Raw genomic sequence first — 23,488 nt, 5'->3', positions numbered from 1 at the left:
TGGTATAATGAGCTGCTTGTTTTTGAACTATTTTACTTTCCCCAACCCTTCTGAACTTGAGGCATGGTATTGTTACAATGTGGGTTAAAGACTAAAAGGAAATGGCTCAACCTCTAATATCTCAGAAATGTGTCTTCTGAAGCAGCGATTTCTGGTGCTTCTCAAATTCACATTCACGTGGCCATTTATGTAGCCCAGTTGTCACACCAAATCTAACAGTTCCGTGAGAAAAGCATTTGAGTTAATATTGAGTAAAAGGAGGATGTGCTTGCTGGGAAGAAGAGTGAATGTGTGCAGAAGGTGCAGCTGAAGTAACTGATCCCAACTGAATACAAGTAACATAAAAAACTCACTAAAGAAGATACCATGGGTGATACTGAAGACCGCTCTTTATCATCAGGGACATAACAGCTTTTTAATACAGATGATGTACTCCCACAGATAGAATTGAGATTAGAGGGTTGGGTTTTTTTTCTCTTTTAATATATATTTTAAGATGATTCAATGAAAACAGAGAAATTATAGTTCATTAGCCTTTTGTAGCTTGCTTGCCCTTCTGAATTTCATTAACATGGCTTTTCAGGCTTGGCAGGTATCTTGGAGATACGTGTTTATGGACTTTTCAACTATCTTTTCAATGCTCGTTTGAGCATCCTGTGTTGGATAAAACTCCTTGGATTTCAGTGTGATAACAGATGGCTCAAAATTGAGGGCTGGTGATGTACAGTATGAACAGTGGATGTGTGTCTCTTGGTGGTGGGATTTTAAATAGCTGTAGCTGTATGAATTCACATCAGATGAAGCTGAAACTTTTCTGTTCTAATGGTAGGACGCCTTGGAAACGGAACACAATTTGTGTGTACTACATTTAAGACAGCACTGCTCAGCTTATTATGGAGCTCCAGTCAGGTCAGGACATGGGCCAAGCCACTGTGAATCACCTCACAGGAACATTAGAGGTCCATCGGTCACCCACAAGGCACACTTCTGCTACTATGGCAATTGCAGTAACCAAATCTAGTTTTGCTTTTAGAGCTGCTTTGCTGTTTGATAGCTTAAAACTTGAGCTGTTTTTAGAATAGTCCATGCAACTAGACAAAAGGGGAGATTAAAAATATTTAAAAAGGACAAACCTCTTAAAAAGACCGGTTTAATGTTGCCACACAGTAGTAAATACAGGCAAAAACCCTAGGTGGAAATTTAGCATGCTTTAATACTCCAGGCAACAGAGATATTTCAAGTGTACTGAATATATTGAACATTCTGAGCAGTGATCCTTTCTCTCTCATTGCACACATTATACTCTACTTTTTTTCTTACATTATGATTGCATTTCCCTGCATTACCACAAACATTTCTTATAAGAAAAGTCATGCCTTTTAAAACAGAAGCATTCAGTTTGAAAGTTGTTTCTGATTTTACTGCTAAATATGTTTTCAAAACAGTTTTCCCTGAAACTTGTCTGTCAAAGGGATGTTGCAAGCAATACCTTCCTGTTATGTATATAAAAGCCTATTACTCAAATCCAAGAAAAATAAAATTTTAACAGGCCATGCAATGCTATCATCTTTTTCAAAAAATAAGAAGACAGTCAAAATCCAGTTTTTTAAATGAAATTGGTGTCTGTTTCGACTATAATCACTAACTTCATGTTATGGTTTATGCGAAGCAAAACCTTTTACAACCTTACTCTTCCCTGACTGTGGTCTGCAGGATTTTCTTTCCTCCTCTGAAGCTGCTTCACGTTGCAGGTGTGTAAGTTGCCATTGTGTCTGCCCTGGTTCAGGCTGTGTTTCCAGAGCTTGGGCTTGACTTCTGCCCTCGAAGATGGATGGAGCAGTGAAGTTTCCCAAGCCTGAGCGCTGGCTGCAGGGCTCTGCCTGTGCCTGCTTTGCCTCAGCCCATCCCACCCCTGGGTGGGCTCTGCTCATGGAAAACTATCTCAGGAGTAGACTGCCGAGCCTCATCCGTCACAGTCCACAGCAAAGTACATACTCTTGGCACCTTTGTTTCTGATCGCAGCAGATCACGAATCAGGATCTTTGCTGAGCTGGTAAAAAAAGAGGTCTTGTGTGCACAGAGGAACAGGAGGAGATGATGAATTTCTTCCCCAGAGGTTGTTATTTTATTAGGTAGTGTACAGACATAAGTGAGAGAGAGCTGCTGCATTAAGGACCGGCATTAGCAACCTACAGGTTACTTCCAGTGGGTATTAGTGTTTTGTAGGTATTGTTACTCGTTTTCTCTCTGCTTTGTCTGACTTAGTGTTATTATGGTAGTGCCTGGAGAGGGCCTACAATGTGCCAGTCCCTGTAAGCACAAAACCTCTTAGGCCTAGTCCTGTTCATATTAAAAAACCCCAAAAATTTAAGAAGTGAGACTGACAAACAAGAGGAAAAGATGTAGTAAGGTACCTTATTTGCCTGATGCCCCTCAGTGCCCTGATGCACTTGTTTAACTGCCCTGTTTGTTCAAGGAAGTGGCTTCCAGGAAGTCCCTGTGCAAGGATAAATGTGCTGCTACAAGCTTATTGAGGAGAGCTTGAGGTTTTGAGGCCGCTAGAAGAAAGCAGGTTCAGCTCAGGTGTTTGCAGAATGAGAGAAGGAAGTAGGAAACCCGACTACCTTTAGTTGACAGTTTGCTATGTGTTGCTGTCATGAACTACCACCATGGTATGGTGGTATCAACTCCCGTGGCACTGGGAAAAAGGGGCTCAGTACCTCACTGGAGGAGGAAGTTCTCTGTGTGTTCATGTTCCAAGTGCTTATACTTCTCCCCGCAGGATTGTGCTTCAGAGAGGGCAGCATAAAACCTTTGCTGTAGAAAGAAACAAAAACCCCCAAGTATGCTCTACCTGCAGCTTTAAGGGGATTCCTTGATAAGAAGCTGTTTTACCTTGTTCCTTCCAGGCAGTGACTGGACGCTGTCTAGTAAAAACCCTCTTTGCCCAGAGTTTGCTCAGCGGTTCTGCTTGTCTGCATCTCTTGTCTGGCTGCAGCAGTGCAGGTACTCAGCACATTCAGGGTTTTCCCTCAGAACCCTTTAAGTATCTGCACAACTTTTTGTTAGTATCATGATGTAAATCTGCTTTGTAAGTGTTCCTTTTTCTCAAAAAAAAACCCCCAACTAAGTGGGTACCTCTAGTAGTAGTTTTTGGTAGTGCTGGTAAGAGCACTGACTTCTCTATCCGTGGCATATAGTCGTTAGAGCCAGTCAGGACCCTGTAGGATCTGTTGCTAAGCAGAAATAACCCTCTTTTCCTGCCAAGTAAATCATGGCACTGTTGTTTGAGCAGCCTGGACTGTGAGTCAGCATTTTTCTAGCCTTGTAATTATTTGAACTATTCCCCTTGCCTTGTCGGCCTTTGTAGTAGAAGACTAATTCTTAATTTCTCTGGCAGTTTCTCTGTAAAATGGCTAAATGCTATGGCAGAAAATGGCTTGTGTGTGTGTGTGTGTCAGTGGTAACTGGAGACTTCATGTTTCAGGCATGAAGGAATAGAAGGGAGAGATTCTTTGAGAGCAGGCTGAAAACCCTCCAGAAAAAAAGCCTTCTCCTCTCAGGGAGACGACATCCTCTGTAATTTCCAGGCAGTGTAGAAGGAAACATGTTACAGAATCCTAATGGACCCAGAGAAGGTAAAAATTGTGATCTGTGGTACTAGCCTCTGGCTGAAATGTCACACGAGTGAAGAGCACAACAAAGAGGCTTTCTGGCCCTTATTTTGTGCTGGGTGTAACCCAGCTGACACTGCTCCTTAGAAGATCCAATATCCATAACCTGGGATGACTGGACACCAGAGTAACAGAAATTGTGTATGAATTTAGACCTAAAAGGCTCACTATAAGTACTTAAAGACACCACTTGGGTAATTCCCAGCTGATCCCTGCTCCAGAGGTGCTTAACTAGGTGCTGCATGGAGTTCTGCTTGTACTGAGCAGCTGTAAACTCTTTAATGTGTAGAAGAGGACTGAGCGCTCAGTAAGTAAATGGAAAGCTACACATAATGAATGCTGTTATGCAAGCTGTTACCTCAATAGTAAGAGTTTCCATACTTTTTTTTAAGCAGGTGTATACTAGCAATCTGCTGTTTGATCATGTTTGCAACCAAAACACTTAGCACAAAAAGTGTGCATAGCTACCAGCTGTCAAGAATTTCCATGTTCTTACCACATGCCACAAAGTATCTTTGCTTGCTTCTGTTCTTGTCTGTGTCCCAGTAATCTACTGGTTGCTGTACCTCTGCCTTACAGCAACACCCACTGCCATGAGCAACCTGGTCTAGTGGAAGGTGCCCCTGCCCATGGCAGGGGGCTGGAGGTAAGTGATCCTTAAGGTCCCTTCCAACTCAAACAACTCTTACGATTTTCTTCACCCCTGATGATTGTTAGTGCCTTTTCTAGAATATATCCAGGTTCCCCGTTTTCTTCCTGAACCTCGATATATTGCTAAAGAAACAAAAGAAATGCCCCTCGGGCCAGCAGTTGGAACCCACATGGTATAAATGAGCCAGTCCCAAACTTGATAGACATTTTGTACCATCTATATGATAATTTCATCTCTTTTGAGCAAAGCTGGTTCACTGTGCAGGTGCAGTGTGACATCTGGCTTCAGGGTGAGGAAATGCATTGCTCAGCTTCAGAACTGATACAAAATGCACTGCAAATTACACATCGTTCAGCGATGGCAAATTAGGATGTATGTTTGGAAATATGTGATTTGCTTTGTGTTGCAGTAATTATGTGGCTAAAGCCTGGACTTTGCTGAAGTACCAGCATTTGCTCACCACGGCCTTGATCCATTAGTGGGGGGCTTGATGCATTAGTGAGGGGCTTATTTCTGGCCCTGTTTCTGATAACCTCCCTAATTCAAATCTGGAACTGTTTGCAGCTGGTACCAGAGGCAGATTTCATTGGATCAGGTGACTCCTCTCTCTTCCCCTTTTAAATCCCTGTTAGAGCTTGTTTCTCCCATGCCCTGACAAGAAATTGGTGGCTTAGAGACAGATGGAGGTTCAGGGTAACTCACCAGTGTGAAAGGCTAATGGAAACCAGTGATCCCACTGCTTAAACTGAAAAACAAAAACTCAGATGAGGCTCAGTGCTTTGGAAAATGATGTCAATGAAGTGCAGATGTGTTTGAATATAACCATAGCTCTGATTCCCTATTTCTTCCTCCCTCCAAGCTTTTGGAATTCACCAAGGATTTGTGAATTTCAGCAAGAGCAAAACGACTGGTGTTCCAAACAGTATTACTGAAGTTTGCAGCAGGTCTCTTACAACAGTAATTTAAAGGTTAGCTTTAATTATTTGTATTTCTTTTATTTTTCTGTACAGTCACTTTTCATTATCTCCTCTTACACAAGAATATCTTTCTTAGTCATCTTATTTTTAACAGAATAGTGGTTTGGTGGTTTGTTTTTGTTTTTTTTAGTTTTACTTTTCCCAAATGCATGCTGCATTGTTTTATTGTTGAATGGGTGGTATCATTCCTCTTTAGAAATGGAGAGACTGGGAATACCCTGGTGAATTAAGCTGTGTCAGGAAGTAAATGTTCCTTTAAACGCTGCTTGTTGTTTTCAGTCTGTGTGAGGAAATGCACCACTCATGCCTGGGAAGAAAAGAGATATAGTTCAATTTCCTACCTGTCCCCATCCATTACTCTCAAAAGCAGATGGAATCCTCCTTGGGGGCAGGTGGGTATCTCCTCCTCCTCCAAAGGCTTTCTCTTTGGTTTGCAGTGGCAGGAGGTGACTTCTCGCTTGTCTGTTGCTGGAAGAAGGTAGCATCTCCACACCAGGCATAAGGTAGTGTGTGATTCACTGCTCTCCAGGAGCTTGAGAGCCCTTCAGACCAAGAGAGCAACAGCAGTGCTGTCTCTGGAGCTCCCGAGGCACAGACCTCTCTCCCTCCATCCTGCACCGGCCTGGAGCATGGTACATGGGCTTTGAGGAACTGCTGCATGAGTCTTGGCTCAGCATTCTCATCCTTGGTAGAGTGACAGGACAGTGCACGGGGTTATTGCATATCAAGAGAAGCTGCATGACTGCTCCCCTTTTATTCTTGCTTATTTTATGAGAACCTGGCCTCTTCTCTTTGTTTTCCAAACGTGTTTGTACAAAACCCCAGAAAGTCCATGCTCATCTGGTTATGTTTCCTACTTTGATCTCATAATAGCTAAAGTTGAAGTAAAGTAAAATAACTGTGCAATTCATGAAGGAGACCCTGAAATAGGAGCCAGTGGGGCTGGGGAGCAGTAGTGGGTGATAACAGAGACAGCAGGTGAAGAAGAGGAGATGAATTTTTTTGGTGCATGTGTGAGGAAGAGCAAGGCTGACAAAAGGGCACTTGTGTTGCCATGAGTTGATGAGATGATGAGTGCATCTGGAAGCTGGAATAGGTGAAATGGCAAAGAGAGAGCTATTAGGGATGAAGACAGACAGTAAAGAGAGAAAGACCACAGATAAATAACATTAGGGCTCAACCTATTATGGGCATCTTGTATTCGGGGACAGTGCTAAATAGGTTTGAATCCTGATGCTTGAGGAGTAGATCTCTGCTCAGCAGAGGTGGTTTCACTGAAATTAGAGACCTACTTGGGGGTGAGGACCAGCTGTATGCAGGAGCCTCTCAAGATATGGCTTAAAGCAAATACCATTTTACGCTCCTCCAGCTAAGATTTTTAAAGCTGCAGGAGCTGGGTTGGCTACAGGAAGAATGAATCACATAAAGGAAAGTTTAACCTACTTCTGTTGTTCACAGCTATTGATTTTGGTTTGCTAAAAGAGCAACCACATCAAATGTCTCAGAGATGGAAAAGGCAGTTGTTAAACCAAATTTCGGAAACTCTTTTTCTCTGCCAGGGGACTACTGATAGGTTGAACTGTGACTTGATAATACTCAGTTTTACCTGTGCACAAGATAAATGAAAGCACCAGGGTCTCTAGTTCTTTCTTATTTTTGTTTAACCTTAGTTGAGTTTATATGGGTGGCAGTTTGGTCATCTTTTCATCTTTCACAGAGAAATCACTGCATCTTTAAGCAAAAAAACCCCTCTAAATTACAAAATCTATTAGAAGCTCTGGCAACTCTTTCAAGCAGGTGGTGAAGCCTTGTGCAGGTTAAACACAGCAACAGCAGATCTGTTTCTTGGTTGGCAAAACTATGCTTGTTGCCTTTACAGTACAGGTGTAATGTGCAGCATCTTGTGAATCAAAGATTCAGAGATGTCTTTCCAGGTCGGCGTGACAGTGGGTGTCATGTGTGACATCAGGGCATTGCTATCCCTGTTCCTTACTAGGGAGAACAGCCCCCCAGTGTTGAGTGTTTCACACTGCAGAAAGACAGCTAAGCCCTTAGGGGCTTAGTCATTCATCTATTATCAAATCAAGAGTAAGAGAAATTTGTTTTCCTTTCTTAAAAGCTCTTAAGAGGGAGGATCCTGTTTTAAATACATGTTGCTGAAGTGGACCTCAGAGTGTCTCAGCCAATGCATGACCAGCACAGACATTTGGAAGTAAACCAGTAAAAAGTAGTGAGGAAATACATATTTCAGGTGAATTGGGGAAAGTCCTTCCTTACACGCACTGATATGTACTTGTGTGTGTGTGTGAGGTTGTTTGATTTTTTTATATCATTTTTCTTGTTTGGGTGTTTTTTGGGTTTTTTTTTTAACTCTCTTTAATGTTCAACGTGTAAGGATCTGGTCTGGGAATTCCCCTGCATAGCACAAGGGGAAGTAGCAAAGGACCTGGTGAAGAAGAGATGAACAGAACAGAAGAAGAGAGAACTGAGAATCTGAGAAAGACAGGAATTCTCTTCTTTTAAAACAAGGAGATAAGAGCCAGGTGAAAAGACTGGCTGCTGTATAATTCTTGTGCTTCAAAGCCTCATAGGTGATGCTATGTAGGCTCCACGGAAGATGAAATCCAGATTAAAGAAGTAAAAGAGGGGGTTTTTAACATTTTACGATGTCTTAGACTTTGTACAGGCAGGTTGTGACAGGACGAGGGGGAATGGCTTTAAGCACAAAGAGGGTAAATTTAGATTACACATTAGTAAGAAATACTTCCCTGTGAGGGTGCTGAGGCGCTGGCACAGGGTGCCCAGAGAAGCTGTGGCTGCCCCATCCCTGGCAGTGTTCAAGGCCAGGTGGGACACAGGGGCGTGGACAAGCCTGCCCTAGTGGAAGGTGTCCCTGCCTGTGGCAGGGGGTTGGAGCTGGATGATCTCCTTCCAACCCAAACCATTCTGTGATTCTATGAATACTAATTTAAGCCAGGCCAGGTGCAGGAACACACTAGCTGAAATGAAAACGTTGTGTACTAATCTGGAACCTCCTGCACATCTGGTAGATAGGGTAGCATGCGATTGGTGCAGTGACTCAGATCACATTTGAACATCCTGTCTTATAATATTTTCTCTTGCTTATAATGAAGTGTTTATTATGGACTGAGCTTGTAAATGAAATAGAATATTAATAGTCTTTTTGGCCAACACTTGGCTCTTTCAAATGAAGATACATTAGACATACTTAGGGTAATTTTTTTCTCCCACCCTCATAAACCATGTTTCTATGAAGAATTTCAAAGGGTGATAATTTCCAATTAAGCAGCAACATTGAAAAGGATCACTTGCTATGGTAAGATTCACAGCTGCTGTATAGTTCTTGGGGCTTGTTTTTTTATTGAACCATTTTGAGAACAAAGAGCCACAGATACAATGTGCAATGTGTTACCCCGTGAACCAGACTGTCTCTTGGGGTTTTGCTTGTTCGTCTCTTGTTTTGAGCCCAGGACAGAATGTTTTCTTAGAATTGACTTTCAGAATAAGTTCAGGTGTGCTAAATCTAAGATTTTATTTATTGAATGCACAGGTTTTAACAAGGAGAAAATGGTCCCAAAGAAAAGGCCATTACTTTTGTTCAATAAAGATTGAATGGTTCGGCTTATGATCAAGGGATGGCAAAATGCTTCCATATTATCATTAATGTGAAAGGGGATATGATACAGTTAGATAGGAGGTAATTTAAACAGAACAATTCCTACTCAATTTCTGTGAATTCATTTCTGAACTTCAAACTTTAAATCCATTCTCTCTTCTTTAAAATGAAAAATATGTACAAAAATGAGAGGAAAAAGTTCTTTCATTTTGCCCTTTTAGGGCTATTTATCTTTGTAACACATTGAAATTTAAGGCCTAATGCAGTAATTTTGACACATTTTGATAAAAATGGACATCTTTGTAGCTGGAAATTAGATATGGACAAATATGCTACTGAAAATAGTTTCTGAATAGCCCGGAAGCTTTCAGGTTTTCCTAAAACACTGAGCAGTCCCAAATCTGGGCGCTGAAGTCCCCTCTGAGACTACTTTCCCGTTCACTTTAAGCCATTCTCCCTCTAGGAGGCCTTTGGGAACTGCCATAACACTGTTTTCAGAGGTAGAGGACAAGAGCTGTTTCTGCTTAATGCAAAGATCTATACATGAACTACCTTTAGATGGGTTACCTGAGGCCAGCAGGTGAACAGCATCCTCTCGCTTCCCTTTCCCATCAAACCCGCTTGTGGAAGAACATCAAAACTGAAGTTTTAGCACTTAACGCATCTTCCATGGGGAGAGCAAACAGGTGAGAGAGATCTGATGTTCTACTGTTGTTGCATGGAATTGGGTGTCTGTATAATATCATACTCCAACTTCATATTCCCCAAAGCATAGTATTAAATTATGGACTTCCTTATATTAGAAATCTTCTGGAAGGTTGGGTTTACTTACAGTAAATTGACAATTTTTCAGTTTCAATCTTGTGATTTGCTGCTATCCATTGGGTTTTCAGGTCCTCGTTAGCTTTGCATTAAACTGCCAACTCATATAGGCTTTGAACTGGGTCCTCATGTAGCATGCACACAAACCCTTTGGTTTTGCATCTACTTTTCCTATTATAGGGATGACTTAGATATGGATCATCTCAGGACTTTAGTGAACTAATGGCATTATATTCCTCAGCTGCACTGTCATCTGGAAAGCTGTGGCATAAGTGTATATCCTCAGGAGAACTTAAGAGTGTAAAATTTTCAGTGGAAATTCTCAGTAACAGGCAGATGGTGGTGGGTTTTTCCTTATCTTAGAGGCAGGAATAGAGGACACATTGAACACTGATAGAGCCTGGGTTTTTCTTCCCCATGGGCACGTCATGGATGATAGGCAGGTGGTGTATTTTAAGCAAAGCCTCTGATTCAGTGTGCAGCCTTGCTGTGAGGAGAGTTGCCACACTGAACTTCATTCCCCTTGAGAGCATACACAGGGTTTTGTTCAGTGAACTCTAGATTGCCTCCCACAAATAGTTTTACTTGGAAATTTCATCTTAAGGTTCCCTTATAGCCTCATTAAAGACAGGTTTCGAAATCACTGCACTTGTTTCTCATCTCCTTTATGCACTGGGAAACTACTGCTATGCCATCTTCATTCAGAGCCAGACTCTTTGCATACTGATGCTGATTTAAATTTTTTTTTCAGGGAGAATAGTACTGGCTTTGCATTTGCGTGATTTAAGAGAATTCAGACGAGAAATCCCATTCTGCACACAGAAGTACATTCCTAATCTGGTTTGTAGCTGATTCTGGCAGTCCGTATAAGATTTCTCTGTGTCTTGTGATGATTTAACATATCATTTCATCAAGATAGCTAAAACCTTTCCAGAAATTGTTTCTGGTGATTCTTTTGAAAATGCTAATTCACACCTTCTATGTTATTTTAAGAATGCAAATATTGTATTTTGTCCTTCCTTATGGTTTTTTTCCTACTCTTTTTTCAAATATGAATAACAAAGAAAACATGGTTGACAAAATTATACCATATATCTGATCTTTTATGTCTGTATGATGGCTTATACTAGCTGGCATATACTAGCTGACCTTCCTTCTTGACCACTGGAAAATTTAGCAAAAGGAAAGTGCCTAGAAAGAATATTATTTCAATTTCAGATTCATTTTGTGTAGCATGATTTTTGGGATCAAGATTAGTCTTGATGCAGGTAGCTAAAACTCTTCTTCTCCTAAAGGAGCATTACACTGTAGTATCAAAATTGCCTTCCGGTTCATTCTTAGCAGTATGAAATGAAGCAGATAAGACCCATGTCTACCTCCTAGCTAATTTTACATTTCCAGTTTCTTGAGGCAACTTCCACTGTAGGTTACCACTGCCCAATCTGATTGTTAAGAGAATGGACAAGATGTGGGGGTCAGTCAGATACAAAGGGGTAACACTGTCATAAATGAAGTATTGGTATTCCTGCTCTCAGTGTTCTAGACAAGCAATTCCAAGATACTAGTGTAATTTCAGTGTTTTTAAAGTATTCACTTATCTTGGGCTAGTTCCAGAAGATACACCCATTTCTCAAATTAAATTGGCTTACAGTGCCTTTAAAGAATGCCCCATCAAACCTTTTTTTATGTTCAGATGAAATATGAAACACTTTTTTTAGACCATTTCCCCTGATGCTGTGTTTAATAGTTTACTATTAATATTGTTTGCTTGAAAATCTATTGAACAGTTTATCTGTTAAGAGCAGTGTAAATGATCTATACACAACAACATGTAGCATGAACTTTGGAGCATTTGTATATTATCAGGACGTTAAAAAGTAAAGAGCAGTTCCATATGCATTAGGAAATTGTATTCACCATCTCAGTCTTTCCTTCTCTGGTTTCTTGTTTGTCCCTCTTTTTGATAGGTATTTCCAAACAACTTTTAGACCAACATTATTCTTTTGAATAGTTGAAATAATTTTTCAAGAAGGTGTTGGTGCAAGTTTGATTGGTTCAAGAATTTATGCATTGTGATATTCTAGTTGTCTTTCAATGAAATTGGAGTTTCTGACTTTTATGAGTTCTGGAATTTCCTTGGTGTATAAAAGTTTTTGTTAGACTATGATATAAAATGCTTGTGTGGAAATCTATTCTGGGCTGCTGAGGGAATGGTGTGTGCTTTAGTAGCATGAGAATTAATCTATTTGGTGCTATTTAAAATAAGTGTGTGATTAATTTTTTGATGAGTTGCAAGGCTACTGCAAATCCAATTTAGGCAAATGAAATCTGAAATATAAATGTGTTAGCTGAAAATATTTAATCATAGACATGAATATGAACTTATCATGCTTGTTGCTTTATACTTGGAGGTTGGCTTGTGTTATTAATGCATATTGTTTGGTGGAAGCAGAAGAGGCAATAGCACTGACTTGGGCTGCGATGAGGAGTATAGTCTTGCTGTTGGCCAGTAGCAGCAGGAAATTATTCTCCTTATTTGCTATTTGGGCACAGCTGACCACCCTTTCCTGAATTCCTTGCCTGACCCATGTCTTGCTCACTGTGGGGTAGGCAGCGGTGATTGCACGCAGGCTGCTGCTGGCATTGAATCAGCAATGCCAGGTCAGAAAAAGAGCTTTTATCTTTGCAGTCTGATCCTTCATGCAAATATGTGTGTTTTAATGCTGATAAAGGTGTTGGGGTGGGTTTTGTCATTTTTTGCATGTAGGTATAGAATCAGCTGCTAAAGTTTGCCCGATGACAATGCTGAGTGGCAATTAAAATCGCAGGCAGTTGGGGTATTCCATCATGTTTGTACCTTTTTATCTTGCTTGTGTGAGAAATCAATGTTGCAGCAGTGGAAAATATGAAGTTAAGAAATAAGAAATTACATTCAAAACTTGAAGCCAGTGCATGTTACGCTGAATTATTAAACAATATCATTTTAAAACTTCAGAAGTAAAATTGGTGTTGAAGCCTCTCCATTTTACATGATCAGGTAATGGATGCAGAGAAAAGCTGGCTGCACACTCAGTTACTTCACCTTCAATTATATTTTGATGTATGTGTGTGTTGGAAGTTTAGGACACTGGTAGACATGGTATAGTGAAGTTTGGTTAGTGAGGCACACACTGTACTTAGAAAGCAATGAAAGAAGATGGTATTTGAAAGGCAACCTGATGTGATATGTTATGAAGAACAGCCGGCATGGTATCTGTAGGGGTTTGGTCTTTGAGACTCAGTGGATCATCCATCAGCAATTGGGGTTTCCATAGGCAATGTCTGAGTGAGAGATTTTAGTAACCAGTTGCACATCCTCTGGCACAGTTCAGCCACAGGCCAGAACAAGCTCCAGGGCTTGTCAGTCTGGAATCCAGGATCCAACCCAGCTCCAGGGCTGGCTCATAGTACCACGGGAAGAGCTTGTGGATCTCTGGGAAATTCCTGGTGTCAGAGGGCAGATGTCAGTACAGTGCAAGTATACGGGTGTAGAGAGCTTGGATTCCTTCTCACTCTGGGAAAGACAAGACTTAAGGCACAGGTAGCTGCCTATGTTTCAGCAGCTTGTTTGATTTGTGAGGATCTTTGAATTGACAAATTATTCTTTAAAGACATTCAAAACAAGCAGTTTATCAGGAAAAATTCAGGATTAACATTATGCACTTTAGTGCATTTTTCCACTTTTTTTGAGGGGTGCCCCCTAATCACGTGTTTTTACTGTTACCTAGTAATAACAGGTGTGTGCTCAGAGCAAAAAGAAAAGCTGATTAAACATTACATTATTGCTTTAGCTGTCATTTTCCAAACAAAGAGCACAAAAAAAAGAGGAGAAAATGAGAAGAATAAACTTCTTCCTGATTCTTCCGCCGGTGGCATCAAGCCATGCAGCCTTGTCATGAAAAGGTCACTTAGATTTTAGTCGAAATGGTGGCAGCAAATACTTTTTCTTTGATGTTTGAGCTTTTCCTCCTGTTTTTCACACAGCATGGTGCTGCTCCCGCTCACAGAGCCTGTTACAGCAACGGCCATAAGGCAGCACAGTGAGTACCAGAGCTCCTGGGTTTGACAGAATAGGAGAAGAATGACAGGAAAGAGAAGAGAAAATCATATCCTAAGTGAGGATTGTAGGAATATTAAATCTAACACCTGACAAGAGATTACTCCAAACCCAGCAGCCTTGAATATGAATCACTGTAATGAACTCTTTGTGGAAGTGTACCTGAAGACAGTCCAGAAACTCAGTCTAGTGAGAACGCAGTTTCTCTCCTGCCTCTCACCCTCTGTCTCTGACAGCACGTTACTCCCACTATATTTACTGATGCTCTGGGGTTTTTTCTGCTTGTGGTCATGGTTTTTGGAACTTAAGAATTTGTTTCTAAAAGGGTTGATCTATTCTTTTATTCCTTTTTTTTTTTCCCTCCCCATCCCAAGTGGGCATTAAGATTTTAATTTTTTATTTTTTTAAAGTAAGCTTTTGTTTTCACAGCAGCACAGAATGGTTGAGGTTGTAAGAGACCACCAGAGGTCATCTAGTCCAACCTCCCTGCTTAAGCAGGGTCACCTAAAGCACATTGCTCAGGATCGTGTCCAGACAGCTCTTGAATATCACCAGGGAAGGAGACTCCACAGTCTCTCTGGTCAAACCTGTTCCAATGCTCAGTGAGTTTTGGTGACTGTGTAACTTAGCTTTTGGCTAAAATTCAGGTGAGGCTTTTATCTGTGGGAGAAATGGTTTAATTTTCCCTGTGTTTCATTTCTGTGTGAACTTTTTGGAGAGATGTTACCTGTGCGGCTTTTGTTCAATACTGAATCAATGCGCTGAGAAAAGAATAGTGCTTCCTTCCTTGTATTCTCATATTTAATTGCCTAATGAGTCCTGCTCTGCTTAGCTGCGATCTGTAGGATACTTACAGCTCAAAGCAGAGTGATTAAAGAAGCACAGCAGTTTTGTAGGAAACATACAATTCCTTACTAGATGTATAGTATTTTTTAATCTGAGATCCATAATCCAGTCCGTATGGAAGCGGGCTCCCAGCTCCAGTGTTGGTGAACAGTTTACTTGAGGACTTACTAGGCTTCTATGTTCTTTACGTGATACAGCTGGTATAGAAGTCAGGTGTGAGGTATTGTAGCTTATGACCCTTTCTTGGGTACGCAGACAATTTAAGAATAGCAACTATTGTTTTCTTCACAGCATTTGTAAAAGTAAAACTTGTTCCTTGGCTGGAATTATGCATGAAAAATTGTGAATCACTAATGGCAGAAATAAAGAGCCAAAAAAGAGGATTTTAGGGTGAAATGCCTAAGAACAGGCTCAGTCCTAGAAAGTGCTGAGTACTGGTACAGAAGGCTGACTGCTCTTGCTATGGCTGTTCATAGCAGCATGAATGTGCACCCAAAGCAGCAGCTTAGAAAGCACCTGCAGATCTCTTTGATTCCATTTGGAACCACAGAATATCCTGAGAGCAGGTGACATTCTTCATTGTGCTGATTTAAAGCCTTGTGCACTGCTACAAATATAAAATACCAGTGACAGGAGCTAAGCCTTTTCAGTTTTAGACTGATAATTAGTTAAGGATAGGCCTATTTTAAATAGTTCAGAAGCCCCTTAGCAAGACCAGTGTCCAATTCCAAAGCAGAAAACTATGATGCACTCACAGGTGAACTGCTAAACAGAGCTGCAGATGACCAGAAGAGAGATGCCTGCAGTGCACTGTACTTGGTATACAATAGCAGTTGCATACAGTCCTGATAATGCAGGTACAAACACATGGCTGGGAGGGAACAGTTTGAGAAGCAGATAGACCCCCTGCAGCCATACAAAGCCATGGATTTGTTAAATATGTTTTTGCAGTTCCTGCAGGACAAGGGAGGAAAAGAGAAAACACATAAAATACTCTGTGATTCTATGAAATACAGATTCTGCATTTTGTTGCTGGCAACTGGTATTTTTTTTAGTAATGCTGAGACAAAAATGTTAGCCAAATGTATCAAGCAAACCAAGCAATTCTCTGTGTATCTACCGTATATTATCACATATACATTACTACCAGCTCTCCAAGTCATTAATTAGGCAGGGTTCTCTTATGTGTACATTATGCTGGCAGGTTAATTATGGTTACCAGGTTACTGAATCAATAAAGGAGTGAGGGAAACAGATTGCATACCTAGAAGAAGTTGTGTAAAATTAGAAAAGGAACAGAGGGGATATAGTAAGGCAGTTTAGGGGGAGATGTCATAAATTTGAATTTAGGCAAAAACATGGATTCATTTCAAGATCTATCTGGAAAAAAAAAATTAAATGCTAATTGCAAGAAATAATAGGATAGGAATAATAAAATGATGCTTTTCTTCCCCAGGGGTTTGTACTGTCTATAAATGTATTTCCTTTCTATGCTCTCATCTTAGTCTGCAAGAATAGCATCTGTTCTTGGAGTCTTTTCCCCCACCTGAATTCGCAGAACTATTCATGGTGTGATAAAATAGGTGCTTCTCTTCTGCAAAAAGCTTTGGGTCTAGTTATGACGGAGTCAAGACCTTCCTTTTTTGTGCTTAATATGCCTGTCATATGCTGTCTGTCTCACAGTGACAGGAAGGTATTTATATTTAGCAAAAGAGAAAGTACAAATATAGTACAAATTGTTGCCATAATTTTTGTTTTCTTAAAATCATTTTTGTTAAACCATATTCACTAATAATTAGTCCTAAAATTGGCCTCTCAATTTAAGTCACTAAAGGGAAATAGTTCACTGGTTCCTAGCAGAAGAGACGCCATTTAAAATGAAGGACTTCATTACTCAGAAGGATTTCGGTTTCTTCATTCACATTGCCTATAAGAAACTCTTTTCAGAGGTACCATGGACTGATAATATGCTCTTGATGTAACTTCTCCTCAGCATAGCTAGAGCTGAAGGGTATTTCTCTTGCTGTAATTTCAGACACTACCGGACTGAACACAGGCTGCTCCCAATAACTTGGGTAGCAATTGGCAGTGTCATTGAGTTCCCCTTCTGTACTCTTCCACTAAGCAGCACAATGAAACAGTTGATTTTCTGGTTATGTCTCCATTCCCTAGTTCACTGAATGACACTGAGTTGTATCAGAAAGGAATTTGACTGATAGAAAAGGTGGTAATTTGACAGAGTGGGCTATTCTGAGGAGTGGAGTTTGACACCGAATAGTCAGGTTGGAAAGGTTTTGAATTGTTGTAGTGCCAAGGAGAGCAGATTCACACACTGAGCTAGTGCTGCAGTGCACTTGCACACCAGTGCTCTTAGTGCCATGTACTCTAATAACAAAAGCATGAAATGGTACCTTGGGGCTCTCCAGCTGAGCAGGATGGCCAAGGGCATGAGTCTCCTCTGCTTCCAGTTGTGCTGGCTGAAAAAGCTACTGCTCCCTATGCATATCACAGCATCTTTGCTGGAGATGTTGGTCAGCAATCTACCTGGATGACCATTCCCTAGTCTGGCTCAGTTCACAGAGGCAGGATTAACTAAAGGCCTATGCTTACTGACCTAGCTCTTCCTAACATACATAAGCTAGAGGTTACTTCCATGTGCAGCACACCTGGCAAATCAAGGGGTCTCCAATAATGGGATGATAAGCTTTGGATCAGAAGAGAAGGTGTGTGCAAGACTTAATGTGTTCTGGCTGACCACTTAAGTTATTCCTCCCTTTATAAGCCCTACTATCCATTTTGGTCAGCTAACTTGTCTTTGGAAGATAAGTTGTCTTAGACCCACGTGTGGCCATTAGCACTTTGTCCCTCTGTGTCACTTTGCACCTTTTCATTTGTTTGTTTTTTTTATATCTGTTTAAAATGTAAACTTCTTGGGAAGAAAGTGTCCCTGTTTTCACAATGTCAAGCAGAACAAAACCCTGATCTTGTTCAGGACCTTCAGTTTCTGCTGAAATCATCAGTGAGGTTTTGTGTGAGCTGTCGCAAAGCGCCTAGAGACTGCTAGGTTTGCCTACACAGTTGCTGTGGTGCATCTTGGCCAAATTGTTGTTTGTAAAGCAATTTTGTCTCTAATATAAAAGGCCTGTATAAAATCAGTTCCTATTATCTTCTCATAGAGAGTTTTCTATCTGAATTGTACACATAGAATTGCTGACTGTCTCCTTAAACACTTCCAGATAATGATACCTGTTCTTCCAGCTAATATATGTCATTACTTCTTATCAAGCAAGGCTTGCTTCATAGCTGTAGAAATAATATGATATGCTGGCCTCCAGCCAATCAGTTAATTACCTGCTAGTTACTTAAAGCACCAGGGGCTTTTGTTCATTCCAGTGTAAGTTATTAACTTGCTGGTAAAGGATCAGTACCTCATAAATATTTTCTCTAAATAACTTTACAATGCTGCTGAAGTTTAATTATTTTATTATTATTATTATTAATTCTTACTTATAAGAATAAATATGTCAGCTTTAAATTGCAGTCATGTAAGGCAACTGTTTTGATTTGAGATATCGAATAGTAGCTGCATATCCATGCATACGGCATACAAGCATACCTGTTATTTAGGCACCTTCAGGTCTTTGGGAGAGTCTCAGTAATTTTAATGAACCAGACTGAGTGGAGACTGACTTGTTTTGTAATACTGAGGAGTTTGAGGTTCTTTGGTGATGTTGTTTTAAAATAAGACCAGGTGAAGAGATCTTAGGCCAAGATTCACTTGTGGTAAGTCCGTTGAGATAATTTACAATAGTTAAAACTCCGGCTGTCTTGAAGTAAGACAAGTAATAGCCTCTTTCATCTCTCTCTGTATCTCATCCCTTCTTTTTGTTTTCTCAGAAGTCATAAGCCACTGATTTGTGTAAAATGTGGGAGAATAGGTGTAAAAAGCACTCTTCCAGGAAGGAAAAAGCCGGGGCTGTCTTTGCCTGGGAAGCATCCTTTAGGCAGGTTCCATACACAAAGTTATCAAATAATTTTTCTGCAACCTTCTTACAGTTTTGGCTATGAAGAGTGTCTCAATTGATTAACTGCTTTTGTAGCTCAAGGAGAGAGAAGAGATTCTGTAATTGCTTAAGTCCTGGGCCTTGCTTAGTTGTCTTATATGTGCTAAATAAACTGATGGACAGGACAGGTGTTACATACTCTTCTTGCAATAAGCCATTACTAAATTCTCTGTGAGCTGAACTCCTTGAGAGAACTTAACAAATATGCCAAGGTGAAAGGAATTACATTAATCTAGTTTCAGCTGTAACCTCAACTGAGAGGAGAAGTTAAAAGCTTTCAATCAAACACAGTGGGTAAAAAGGGTTGCTTTTGTCTTGTGATGTTTACATTCATCAGGATGGATGAGGAACTTGGCAAGATCCTGAAGTAGTGATTCACCATTGTAAGTAGCTGGCCAGCTACCATCATTTAGAAATGGTCCCACTTAGTAGAATTGGTTGGAACCAAATCTGCTTGACCTTGACTTGTTAATACGGGTTTGGATGGTGGGTGAAAGACTGGGTGAAGACAAGGAGACAGAGAAGAACATAGTCTGTGCAAGACTGATTGCCATAGTGGGTAGTTGTGATACTATGGAAAAGAGAGAGCAGGGATCTCAGTAGCAGTGCTAGAAGAGATACTGGGGAGTGCAGTGCTTGTTCTCCTGCCCTGCACGTTGTTGCTGCCTGCAGGAAAAAAGCTGCTGTACCCAAAGCTACCTGTGATGAACTGGCAGCTTTTGTGCTGTCCTGCTTTCTTTTGGTCCAAAGAGCCTCATCCGAGGTCGCATGGTACTGCGTGGTGGATATATGCACACAGGACATTCCCTGTCATAGGAGTTCAGCAGCCAAATAAGAAAGAACAGCTCAAAGATGAGAGCAGATGTAGAGATGAACTTTGTTGTCCCAATTTGTATAGGCTGGTAAGCTGGGGGCAGAGGTGATTGTCCACCTAATGAGTGCCAAAAGGAAAAATACAGGTTTGTATCACTGCTGAGAGGTGATTCTGACTGAGAAATAAACACCACAGCAAAGCAGCTTTAGCTGAAAATTAGTTTCTCAGCATCAGGAAGTGCGTGATCTGATTGTTTATACCTTTTTTCCCAATACTTGGGCAGGCTGTTCTGGCCTCTCTTCTTTTTCCCTTTCCCCTCCTTCCCTCCAATCCTCTGATTTCCAGCCCTCTTGGGCCTACCACTTGGTCTCTCTTTGCCTGTAGACCTGGAACGCTCTGGTGTAGTGTAGAAGCTACAGCTTCTTTTATCTTGTGCGCTGCGCTTATCTGTACCTTTTTTCCCAATACTTGGGCAGGCTGTTCTGGTCTCTCTTCTTTTTCCCTTTCCCCTCCTTCCCTCCAATCCTCTGATTTCCAGCCCTCTTGGGCCTACCACTTGGTCTCTCTTTGCCTGTAGACCTGGAACGCTCTGGTGTAGTGTAGAAGCTTCTTTTATCTTGTGCGCTGTGCTTATCTGACTTGTGCGTCTCAGACCAAAACTGAGAAAGACTGCTAAAACAGGACGGTCATTTTCAGTCTTTAACAGCTCATGAAAGAACTGTGAGTTATCTGATGATTCACAGGGATGATGATGAATAAAATAGACCAAGTTATGCCTGATTTTATAATAATATTATTCAACTCTCTTCTCTGACTGAAGTCTGTGCTTGTTTAAATCAATTGGCAAGTACCCGTTGTGGTCCCCAGGTTATGTGGAAGCACTGAAAATTACTGGGGTTTTGTTCCTTTTGTGCCAGGATAGGACAAGATTTAAAGCCACCTGCTTCATACCAGATGATTCAAACAGTCTATGGAATAGTATAGGAACTGTAGTCATGTCATCATAGATTAGTTTGGGTTGGAAGGGACCTGCACAGGTCATCTTGTCCAAGCCTCCCTGCAATGAGCAGGGACACCTTCAACTAGATCATGTTGCTCAGAACCACATCCAGCCTGGCCTTGAATGTAGTAGAGTGTTCTTTTTTTGTGTTATAGGAGGGGAAAAAAAACCCAGAAAACAGGTATTGTCATGTCTAACTGAGTTGTGGAAGTTGTTTCCCCAGTTTTTATGCAGGTCATGGGTGAGCAGATTGCTAGGCTTAAGGTGCAAGTTCCTACCTGTTTAGAGAAGTACGTACCCATCCATGGAGGATGGGCCCTTTCCAGGTTTTGAATACTTGTCCCCATGCAGTTAAGCTGATGGGCAGTAGGTTTTTGTAGATAGAAATGAGCTATTTGGTAAGTCCAGTGGTACAGTCAGGTGAAGATTAGCACTAGTCTGATAAAACCAGTTCAAATGTCTATTTGGAGAAACAAGGGAAACAATGAAGTATAGGAAGCTAAAAGCCATGCGAGGTCTCAGCTTCTTTACCTATGCTGCGATGAATAATTGAGATTACACAGAAATGTCAGTAATGGAGTAACTGGTTGTGTTTCTTTGTTTATAATGCCAAAGCATTGATGTTCTGTTTCTTCACTCGCAGCTGCACTGAGAGCTTGTGCCGATGGAGGTGCCAATCATCTCTATCACATCACGGAAGGAAGCCAGGACAGGTATGTTAACAGTAAACTTGAAGCCATTGAAGTCATCTCTTCTCAATGAAAGTAACATATGGAAGAACAGTTACTGAGGCAGCTGCCTGCTCTGTGCATGGTACTTTAACACACTGTGGCAGGCATTAACTTTTATTCCCAGCCACACTTTTTAGAAGCACACAGATAGCCTGAAACACCTTTACTCCCTAAGCCCACTGGTCTGTTCTCCTCTTGAAACCTCTGCTCTAGGGCTGTCTTACTTTATGCATCCATCAGAACCAGGCCTTTGATGCAGCCTTGGAAAAAACTTGCGGTGCCCTTAGCAAGGGTTGACTAGAGGAACGTGTGATGCTTCTTGCCTAGAGCTGAAACGAAGTATGTCCTCTTCATTCTTGTGAGGCCTTAGAGGAAATCTGCTTAGTCAAGTGAGATTGGTAATAAACTAGGAAGGCTGCTTTTCTTTTTTGAATTATTTCTAAATAAGCATCAGGGCATAGTACGTGACTAAAGGCAAGTGCAGATGTTATCTGTAAATGTGCATGCGAGGAAGTATGACTGAAAGGAGAATATGTTCTTGTTTTCTGTCATGGCCTTTAAATTATAAATTATCCTAGGTTTCTGCCCCAAAAGTGTTGAGTTGGGGTTGTGATGCTAAATACAGCTTTGAAGTCCTTTCTCATTTTTGTAGTGGAGCCATGGAACACTGTGCAGTCTGAGGTTACTAAGGATCTTTTTTGCTTGTCTTTAGGATTTTCAGTTGTTTTGAGCAAGAACTCATCAATAGTTTAATAAAAGGAAATAAACAAATAAAGCTGACTTTCAGGGCAAAGCAGTGAGACAGGTATTTGATAGAACTTATAAATGTATGAACAATTTTGTTCATGCAGCAGAATTTGACACGTATTTTGTGTTTCATCTCATGGCAAGTGTATGAAGGAGGGCCAGGGAAAGCTCAGTTTCCTCCTGTCCTTCAGAGTAGAGAGCAGAGCTGGAGACGAAGACTGTAGTCTTAAAGTAAAAGTTAACTTAAAATTTCTTCCTTTGTCACCTGTGAGAAGTTTGGTGGCTGAGATCTGCTAAAACCGAGACTGGAGTCTGTCCAGCACTTCTAACTGCTGTAGTAGTATTCCTTTGGTAATCTTCTATTTCTCTTCTCCTAGTATTTGCTACCAGAGCCCTGCACAACTTAATCTTGAGTTCAAACAGAAACCTGATTGACTTACAGCAATCAGTTCTCTCTGATAATGGTGATGCTTTCCAAAAAACAACATCTTAGAGCTTTCATTTTACCTCCTCCTGTAACCCATTCATCTCTTCTGCACATCTTTATGTTCATATTAAATAAATATAATTCAGGGGGAAATGGATGATTATACCTTGACTGACTAGTTCTTTCAGTTTTACATACTTGGCCCTTGGAGTATTTTTTTTCTCTTTCTTCTTCTCATCTTAATTGCTTTGGGTAGGTATATTTTACCTTCAAAGTGATTCTTTTGAAGCAAAAAAAAAGACGACCTGCATAATTTTGATTTTTGTCTTCAAAGAAATCATTCTGCTGGAAAGAATATTCATTTACTTCTCTCAAGTATTTTCCCTTAAATTCCCTGTCCAGTGTCACTAAAGAGCTGTCTGCTCAGGCTCTACTGACATGCTAATCATTTTTTAATGCTTCTTTAACCTTCTGTTTAAAACTATTTTATTTGAAGCCCTGACACCTAATTGTGTTGTATCAAAACCTAAAACCTATAGTCCTTTAATTCTAGAGAGATTACTATATCTGAAAGAGATATATGAAGAACTTGGTTCGTATTTTGGGCTTGATTCTCGGTGACACCGAAGTGTGGGAAGAATCTTTTAGAATGGGAATAAATGACAATTTTCTGGAAAAAGGGCAGCTAGCAATATAGCACTGTTAGAGGGGTGTCTTCCTCTGGAGATAAGTATTTGTTCCTGTTTTGAAGGGTCCATTTCCAAATCCTAGAAAAATACAGGGTTAGAAATTACCTCAAGAGATTCATCCTTCTTTCCAAGGTGAAGACATACTCCTGATGCATACCTAGTTAATTAGTTCTTAAAATTCTTCAAGTGGGAGGCCCAGACTGTTTGGTCTTTCTTTATTAGTCATCTTTTAGCTTTTATTGGCCTCTCTTCAGTTACTTCATAACTATATCTTAAAGTGCTGTGGCTGAAACTAGGCAAGATGCTCTACAG

At 40.7% G+C, this 23,488-nt stretch overlaps 1 protein-coding gene across 1 annotated transcript in view; it reads left to right on the top strand.

The window, feature by feature from the left end:
* Window positions 1-21,225: 21,225 nt before the first annotated feature.
* The window catches only part of LOC104408078 (thiamin pyrophosphokinase 1-like), a gene marked incomplete at both ends in the record, with an annotated part of 54,001 nt that continues 51,738 nt past the window's right edge, over window positions 21,226-23,488 (top strand). Inside the window, one exon of the mRNA XM_010017559.1 lies at window positions 21,226-21,295. Coding sequence (XP_010015861.1) covers window positions 21,226-21,295 — 70 coding nt within the window. The remainder of the gene's footprint in view (window positions 21,296-23,488) is intronic.

This window comes from Nestor notabilis, unplaced genomic scaffold (assembly GCF_000696875.1).
Source record: "Nestor notabilis isolate BGI_N333 unplaced genomic scaffold, ASM69687v1 scaffold2187, whole genome shotgun sequence".
In the NCBI taxonomy this organism is placed as follows: Eukaryota; Metazoa; Chordata; class Aves; order Psittaciformes; family Psittacidae; genus Nestor; species Nestor notabilis.
The sequence above is the reverse complement of the archived record's forward strand: the minus strand, read 5'-3'. Positions and strand labels throughout refer to the sequence as shown.